We start from the raw sequence: 9,144 nt of genomic DNA on the forward strand, positions 1-9,144 counted from the left end.
TAAGATAAAATTTTCAATTTGCCACTCAAATATTAGCATAGTTTTAAACCGTAACTCAACTTTGAAATGTTTTGAATAGTCACTATATTTTCAATGTTGTTGCTTATTTGACGTTCCATCTCCTTCCAAGATTTTGGTGTGAAACGTTATGTAGTTTTGCCAGTGATTTATCCTAATTCTCCTTTCGGTGTTTCGGCTCTTACATAGAGTTATTATTTTTGGATAATTTAAAAGTTGGAGAAGGAATTTTACTAATAAATTGATATTCAACCACCCCTTCACCCCGGTATTTCTTTTGTAGAAATTTGTTTGATTGGGTCGAAATTTCTTAAAAACTACTATTCAAGATATGGAAGAAAGAAGTGTTTTAACGATTCTATCACTCAGTCAATTCTATTATTTTTAATCTCTATTTTTCTAGAATGATGGATGGGTGACAATGTTAAAAGTTTACTATTCAGAATTTTTTTAAAGTTTAGTGTCGGTTGTGATACAATGTATTGAAACTAACTTTTTGGAAAAAATAAAAAAATAAAGCCCCTGTTTGGTGGCCATTGTTTTGAATAATAAATTTTTAAATAATGTGTGATTAAAAAGTAGAGAAAAGTATTGAATTTCTACGTAAAATATTTCATTATCTGAATATGTGATTAAAGATGAGTATACAGAAAAAAGAGTTTTGTAAAAATAGGAAACAAAAAGGACTAAAATGTGACTTTTAGGAAAATAAGACGCGGACATGCATGTCAATTCCTAAAAGCACAAGGAGAAATTAAAGATTTAATATATAAATAATACCCTTAAGCGGACCAATACCGCTGGTCTTCTCGAAGTGGGAGAGAGATTTTGCAGGTATGCCATAGATATTTTAATCGGATATAATTCTTTTTGCATTCTTCCGTGTTTTTCCCCATGGCTTCTGTGGTCAATGATTCTCCTTCTTATCTCTAATTTATTTCCTCCTGAATTTAAATTCTCTTCTCTATCTCCCCAAAATTTAGAAAAAAAAAAAAAATCCAAACCCAAACCGTCTTTTTGTTTAAGAAAATTACCTTTTTTTTTTTTTCTCTCGCAATTACCAACTTAATACTTTTGGTCTGTTCCGTTTTCATGATTCTCTTCGCCTGGAAGGATTAATGCTAACGTGCGCGAATTTGGTCGATTGAAATTCAAATTTTTTTAGGTGCCTAGAATTTGTTTTTGGGGGAAATTCACTTTTAACAGAGTCCGTACATGTGGAAGGTGTAGATGACGATGGTGGTGGGACCTATGAGAAGGTGGGGAACGTGGGAGGAGCTTATACTGGGAGGTGCCGTCCTCCGCCACGGCACACAAGACTGGAACGTCGTCGCTTTGGAGCTTCGTGCCCGTACCCTTTATCCCTACAGCTTCACCCCCGAGGTCCCTTTTTTAAATTTACATATTTCCTTCTTTAACCTTTTCGTGCCCTATAATTTAATATTTTATTAATATTATGCATGCATGTAAAACATTTTACTGTACATGCCGTTTTTGCCCCCGCCCCGTACGAGCAAAATTCCAAATTGACATTTACCTTAGTCCTATATTACGTTAAAAATGATGAATTTTGTGGTGTGTCAAGGAAAATTTTGATTCTCCACTTGTAGTGGACCCTGGTACACTTTTTTGTACGTCGATCGACACCATAATGAAATTGACGTCCCATTTTATTATTAAGGGTCTGTTCGATAGTTATTATAATAATTGATTTTTTTATCATTATAGAGAAAAGTGAGTCCATCAATGAGTGAAGAAATTAAAAATAATTGTTGAAATAATGACATAACGGTCAAAAAATTAATTTTTTTTGAGTGAAAACTTGCTACCAAACGACGGCTAAGTAATGTTTGGTTTAATTTAAAAAGTTGATAAAATTTTAAATTAAAATTAACAATTGATTTTTTTTCATGAAATTCATAATTTTTATTAATTTTTCAGTCATATATTTCATTTTTTTATCAAATTATATTAGTCCCTGTTTGGTTTCCTTTTTTCTTCATTAAAATGAAAAATATGACCGTTATTCATTACATCAAACCACCGAATTTGAATTTCTATATTTTGTGTGGGACCCGTAATGACTATATTTTTCATTCTCATTTTTCCAAAAATGAGAAATAAACGGGGCTAAAAATTTGATTTTTAGCAAAAGTAAGTGGTGACCAATTGTATTACACTATCACTTTGGGGTTCACAACAAAAAGTTGGAACTGAACGATAGAGATATCAAGTAGGCTCACCGACCAAATAAGGGTACTGAACCCAGCAGGCCATCGGGTTTTACTGTTTATTTTCTTTTCTTTTATTATTAGGAAAAAAAGGGGAAAGAAAGAAACTGGGTTTTCACCTCTGGACCAGATGCTGCAAAATGAAAACAAGTAGAAGTCATAAAATTGTTTTAGGTGACGGAAAGGATTTTTTCGAGTTTTTTATTTTCCAATTACTTATAGACTTCTATACTTGGTGTTAGGCTTAAGTGTGAGTGGGTCAAATCGGATTGGACCTAGACAATTCGAGTTCCGTTCTATTCATTGCATTTTTTTAAAAGAAAAAATAAATCATGTGCTGGCGTTACAAATTATCTTCACGATATCAAGCAAGAATAGAATAAATAAAATATGCCACCAAATATTGTCCAATATATAGCAAAATATGCCATCAAATAACATCCTATATCTAGCATGGCATAAGCATAAACATCAAATTAAGCACTCAAAGAACAAATCAAAAACTAGAAATCAATAATTAAAAAGTACTTGATTCTACAAATGCTAAAAACAACATTTTCATTCACCTGAAAACAGCATAAAATTGAACATTGCCTCAGTTTTCAACTAAAAAATTGAACTAAAAGTTAATTCAAAATTAACAATTAATTTTAATCACACATTTTATAGGATCCACAACTTGTCAACAATACATTTCATTAACTTGTATCAAAATCTACTAAAAATATGACTTTTATATAAACTAAATGGGGGCATTTTCTACTTTCCTTTCCATCCTATTCGGTAATTGGGTCTAGGTGAATAAATTGTAAAAAAATTTTAAAAAAAATTATAAAAAGGAAAAATTCAATTTCAGAGTCGAGTATCTACAATTTCGGTTCAAGAACCATCCGAGATCCGGTCGTTTCTATTTCTCAATTTTGGTTTCTATTTTTTTTCTTTCTGGAAGTGGACAGAAACCTTCATCTCCCGTTCGGAGGTTTGGGTTAAAATACCCACCTCTACTTGATGTAGAATTCTAAATGCTACGCATTCTAAGAACTTCTTATATTTATTGCGATAGGAGATATATTATTAGAAAATTGAGGTAAGGTTGATATATTGTAGAAATTCAGCATGAAGATTAGCATTAGTCACAATCTCCAAAAGGATACAGTGATAAAATAGAAGGAAAATGGAAAATAGTTCTTCAATGGATAGATGGACGAAATATGTTGCAACTCATCTCAGTTGTTCGTTGTCTACATTGGAACTATTCTCTAGTTAGTTGAGTCAATTTTATACAGGAATATAAATGTAAATTATGAAATAAATTTACAGATGGAGGCTTGCATAAATTTCAGAAATCAAATTTTATAAGGTTTTAGCAGCCTATGTTATAATGACCTTAAGACGGTAATCGAGTTTCAGAAACTTAGAACGATCATAATGCAATTTGGCCTCAATTTAACAGCCTTCTAGTTTTTGTTGACACTGTGGAAGATATTTAGATTCAAACTTCCACTATCATCTCAATGTAAACTGAAATTTAGCTTGCTGAAATACTTCCATGTGGTAATTAAAAATGATGCAGCTTCTGCTATATAACTTATACATACAAATGAAAGGTGTAAGGAAAAAAGTTGTCATGAGATATTATCTAATATTTCATGTATATTATGATTAGGTGAATAATAAAAACCTGACATTGAATTGCAGGTCTGTAAAGCCAAGTATGAGGACTTGCAAAAGCGTTATTCTGGCTGCAAGTAAGTAGAATATTCTCGCTCATGAACTAATATGGCCTCCTCTGCTATTTGGACTCAATTGACATTAAATGTGACATGTTGAAATTGATAATCTTATCTGGCTTATTAATGTTACTGTTACCGGCCATCGATGGAAGCATCTTCTAATTGAGTCTTGTGGTATCAAGTCATTTGTGTTTTTCTCAATTACATGTTTATCTCCTCGTTGTCGTGCTTTCACTCAATCTCCCCCCTTCTCTCTGACCTCCTGTTGTTAGGAAAATGTCCATTTCTATCCAAAGATGTAGGCAAGTTGGTTAATTATGTCGAGTGTGAAAACTAATTTGTTAAATCATCTGGGTTCTTACTAGGAATACGCTGAGTGATTAATGTTTTTTTCATTTCTTCGTCTTTAACTCCCAGGGCTTGGTTTGAAGAGCTAAGAAATCGCCGAGTGGAGGAGCTGAAGAGAGAATTAACTAGAGCTGAAGACTCAATAGGGTTAGTGACATTACTATCTTCCACTGGTATGGTGCTTGTTAAAACTTCTTTGGTTATTATCAAAAATACGCGGCCAATGCGTGTACACATGCACGACCATCTCGCTGTGGGCAGACATTTCCCCATGTTATATTTTTATCTTTTCCCTAATTGCTATCTGCGGCATACAATTATTCTTTTTTAGTAATGTTGTTACTTTGCTTTGTTATCAGGTCTCTTGAGTCCAAAATCAAAACTCTGGAGGCAGAGAAACAACATTCAAATCAGGCTGATTATGGTTCCGGCCAGTCTGAATCTCCTCTACTAAATTCAGACAGCATCGAATCTTTTGGCAAAGAGACTTCGAAGGATGAACACTCTGCTGGCAGCTTTACGAAAGATACCTGGACAAGGGCGAGTTGGTTATATGAACGTCCACACCCAGGGACAGTTTTAGCTGTGGAAACGGACATGAAGCCCAATGTTTCATTTTCCTCTGAGCAGGATAAAGATCTAAGCATTCAAACAGGGCAAGGAGTAACTATCAGGAAGAGAAGAGGCCAGAGAAAGAGGAAGGACTGTAATAGGGATGCCAAAGAAGGGAGTGTCGCCGAGAGTGACAACTTGGGTTCGTCCAATTTAGTCGTCACTACATGGAAGGATGCGTCTACCAGTGATTGTCATTGGATTACAACAGAATCCAGTAAAGTTAATCATAATGGAGATTCCTATACTTCAAGGAGAAATGATTTGATGGAAATTTTCGATTCAGTTGCCTTGAGCGAACTGGCCATGGTCTTTAGACATCGGATGGACAGTCAGGTACAAGTGCAATAATTTCTCTTGGACTTTAGTGAATCAATACATTCTAGTGGATTGAAATTATCTCTATTGTGAAAAACAGAAACGAGCAAGATATAGGAAATTAATCAGACGCCATGTAGATATCAGTACGATAAGATCAAGCATCATTGGACATTCCATAAGATCTGCAAAAGAACTCTTCAGGGAATTGCTTTTGCTTGTAAACAATGCCCTGGTGTTCTACTCGAAAAGAACACGAGAGTACAAATCAGCAGCATGTCTCAGAGATCTGGTCATGAAAAAATACCGGCAGCATTTCAGAAGCTCCCCCAACAAAGCTACATCTGCCCTGCTTCCTATGCAACCAATGTGTAATCCTCCTGTAAAGCCTCGAAGTGCACGTCCACGCCCTTGTCCTCGTCCATGCACAGATAAAATCACCGGGAAGTTGCTTGGTGCTGATAATCTTGTTCCTGTAACTCCCGAGGAACAAAAAACACCATGTAATTCGGAGTTGAATATGTCGTTGCAGTCCTTGTTAAAGGCTAGGAAAGACATCAAATTGCCTGGTAAGCTTGAAGTTGGGTGGTTGTATAATTCATGGCCTAAGTCTCATGTAAAAGAAAGAAAACGAATCCGACAAAAGTGATAACCACAATTTGTATGAAATTTGTACATGCAAAATCACTCTCTTATTTGTGCAAAATGTCTCCTCCTAATCACCATTGTGAACAATCTAAGGGCCTGTTTCGCATAGCTTTAGCTTTTACTTTTGCTTCTTGTAGAAAAGTTTTTGGAGGGAGCTACCTTAATTTTCATTTGAAAACTAAATTTCCAAACATCTTAGAAGCATCTTCATAAACATGAAAATTACACCTAGTAATACAAATTCACAGTCCAAATTTCAGGTGAGAAGGTTTTTTTTTAATTTTTTTTTAATGCAAAAATCAAGTATACATCTAATGCTTGAAAGGTTTAAAAGCAATATGTCACAGACCTAGTTTCGTTACATCCGAACAATTAGAACCGTGCGGCCTTAACGTCTGACAATTTTCGTCCCTCACGAGAAAACGTTAAGTTAACATTTTCACGCTCACAAGTCATTTAACCAATGATGTTAAATTATAACCACTTTGAGAAAAGAATTTTGGAGTGAGGAATATATGGAAAATAAGTAAGGATGAGGAAACTTTTTTTGTCTAAATGAAAGGGAAAACTTTATAATCTTTCTAATGAATAAGCTCACTTCACTCTACATGATTTACAAATGAGACTTCCATCTCTATTTATAGGCAAAAATCTTGCAAGTCGTTTTCAAATCAATGGTCATGATTTATTTGATCCAATGGCCCTCATTGGATGCAAGTTGATTTAAACGTCCTTTGACAAGTTGCATTCCACTTTATAACTCATGTTTAGTTGTCATCAAGTGGACATTCTCTACCATTTTCCTTGCAAGTGGGTACAACTTGTGTTTAGCTTGCATCTTGATATTATCCTTGCCAACTCGATCTTAACTTGCATATTGACAATATCTTGCAAGTGGCCAAGTGGGCCAAGTGGCACAAGTTGTGCAAGTTGCCCACTTGCATCTCCAAAATATCCAGATACAGGTTCATTTATTTTTCCTTCCAAAATGGCTGGTTCGAAACTTAGAAAAACCTCATTAATGTGCTAGAAAACTGCCTGCTTCAGGCAGCCTGCGTTCTGCCCAACAAGCTACCTGTGTCCTCAGCCTGAGTCTGCCTGTGTTCCCTGCCGCAAACTGTCTGCGTCCCTTGTCGAATCTGCCAGCATCCCCCACCGCAAGCTGTTCTGTCCTGCTGAAACGCGTTACCTGCGCTGTTTTGTGGCTGCTATCGGGATGGATCGGTTGCTACTGTGTGGGGGTGTAAGTCACTCCCCCACCGAATTTGGCGACGCCTTCGTCGCCGTGTAGTTTTGTAGCTCTGACTCAAATTGCCATAGCTCTCCTTCATTTTCCCAAGTAGCTTCGGACTCGGGTAATCCCTTCCATTTGATTAAGTATTGAGTGCAAGGGGGAACACCTGTCCGTCTCACCACTCAATTCGCCAAAATGGATTCAATATCTTTCTCAAAAGATTTTGTGACAATGGGAGGCACCCTTCTTGATTTGTTTCTCCCCGGATCCTCAAAGTCCGGTCTATATGGCTTCAACATGCTCACATGAAAAACTGGGTAGATCTTTAAAGTGCTTGAAAGATCTAGCTGGTAGGAAACTCTTCCAACCTTAGCTATGATAGGAAGCGGACCTTCATACTTTCTAACCAAGCCTTTATGACCTTTGCGGTAGGCTTTGAATTGTTGGGGTTACACTATCATAAGTACTTGATCTCCAATGTGGAACTCCAATGGTCTCGGTCTCTCATCGGCCCATTTCTTCATTCTCTTTCGGGCTTTCTCCAAGCAAGATCTCGCTAAGTCCGCATTATCTCCCCATAACTTAGCCATTTTTATTGCTCCAGGACTTTGATTGGAATTACCAGCCATAGGTAATGTGTGGAGCGTTGTAGGTTGTCGTCTCGTTGCAAGTTCAAATGGACTATGTCCCGTGGATTCACTTTTCTTCAAATTGTAGGAAAACTGAGCTGTCTATCAATTTCACCCAATCCCGCTAATTAGCAGTAACAAAGTGCCTAAGATAACATTCCAACAATGCGTTCACCTATTCTGTCTGTCCATCCGTATGTGGGGTAAAAACTACTAGAAAAGTGCAAATCCTATCCAATGAGTTTAAACAACTCCGTCCACATTTTTCCCGTAAAGCGGGGATCCCGATCACTAACAATATGTTTAGGCAATCCCCAATACTTCACAACATGCTTGAAAAATAACCTGACCGTCTCCTCCACGGTGCAATCCTTAGGGGTCGTAATGAAATTAGCATACTTGGAAAACCGATCGACAACAACAATTATTGATTCGAACCCTTCAGATTTTGGCAAGGCACTAATAAAATCCATGGTGACTACGTCCCATGGTTGATCCGGCACAGGAAGAGGATCAAGAAGTCCCATCGGTAATTTATTCTACACTTTGTCTTGTTGGCACACAAGACATGTTCGGATATATGTCTCCACTTGATCACGCATTTGCGGCTAATAATATGCTCTTTCAATCAAAGCCAATATCCGATCTATCCCGAGATGTCCAGCCCATTTGGTGTCATGACATTCCCGGATCACTTCATACGCAAATTTTTCCACTTAGGCACAAATACCCGTTGTCAATCCAAAATCGCCTTGTCTTGCCTTCCTGGGTGGCTTGCATCAATGTTTTCGCCATGAGATCATGCTCCAATCCTTGTTTAATTTCGTCCATCAAGGTGCCCGTGGCTTGGCTAATTACCGCAAGTTCCACCTTCCGTCTAAGTGCATTCGCCACTACATTCGCCTTTCCAGGTTTATATTCCATCACATAATCAAACTCCGCCAAGAAATCTTGCCATCTAGCTTGTTTCGGGCTTAACTTCTTTTGTGATTGGAAATAACTTATAGCCACGTTGTTCGTCTTATTCACAAAACGGGAACCCAAAAGATAATGACGCCATACCCGAAGACAATGCAAAATGGTCGTCATTTTTTTTCTTGCACCGTGTAACGCCGCTCCATGTCATTCAACTTGCGACTTTCAAAGGAAATAGGATGACCTTCTTGCATAAGCACACCTCCAATAGCAAAATTCGATGCATCAGTTTGAACTTCAAAATTTTTGTTGAAATCTGACAAGGTCAACACCGGCTCCAACATAACCGCCGCCTTTAAGTCATCAAAGTCTCTTTGACATTTCATGGTCTAATCCCATCCTTGAGACTTTTTGAGCAAGTCCGTCAATGGGACCGCTCTAGATGAGTAGCCTTTAAT

At 37.0% G+C, this 9,144-nt stretch overlaps 1 protein-coding gene across 2 annotated transcripts; it reads left to right on the plus strand.

Moving 5' to 3' along the window:
* The first annotated feature begins 818 nt into the window (after positions 1-818).
* Positions 819-5,979, plus strand: LOC111383217. Of its 2 annotated transcripts, XM_023007302.1 has the most exons (6): positions 819-852; positions 1,243-1,401; positions 3,948-3,997; positions 4,400-4,477; positions 4,690-5,278; positions 5,361-5,979. In XM_023007302.1, the coding sequence occupies exons 2-6, from the start codon at positions 1,249-1,251 to the stop codon at positions 5,907-5,909; spliced, it is 1,419 nt and encodes a 472-aa protein (XP_022863070.1). In that variant the 5' UTR covers positions 819-852; positions 1,243-1,248; the 3' UTR covers positions 5,910-5,979. The 2 variants fall into 2 exon arrangements, with proteins under 2 accessions (XP_022863070.1, XP_022863069.1); XM_023007301.1 differs by lacking the exon at positions 819-852 and having other exon boundaries at positions 882-1,401.
* The last annotated feature ends 3,165 nt before the right edge of the window (positions 5,980-9,144 follow it).

This window comes from Olea europaea, unplaced genomic scaffold (genome assembly GCF_002742605.1).
Source record: "Olea europaea var. sylvestris unplaced genomic scaffold, O_europaea_v1 scaffold2629, whole genome shotgun sequence".
NCBI classification, from domain to species: domain Eukaryota; kingdom Viridiplantae; phylum Streptophyta; class Magnoliopsida; order Lamiales; family Oleaceae; genus Olea; species Olea europaea.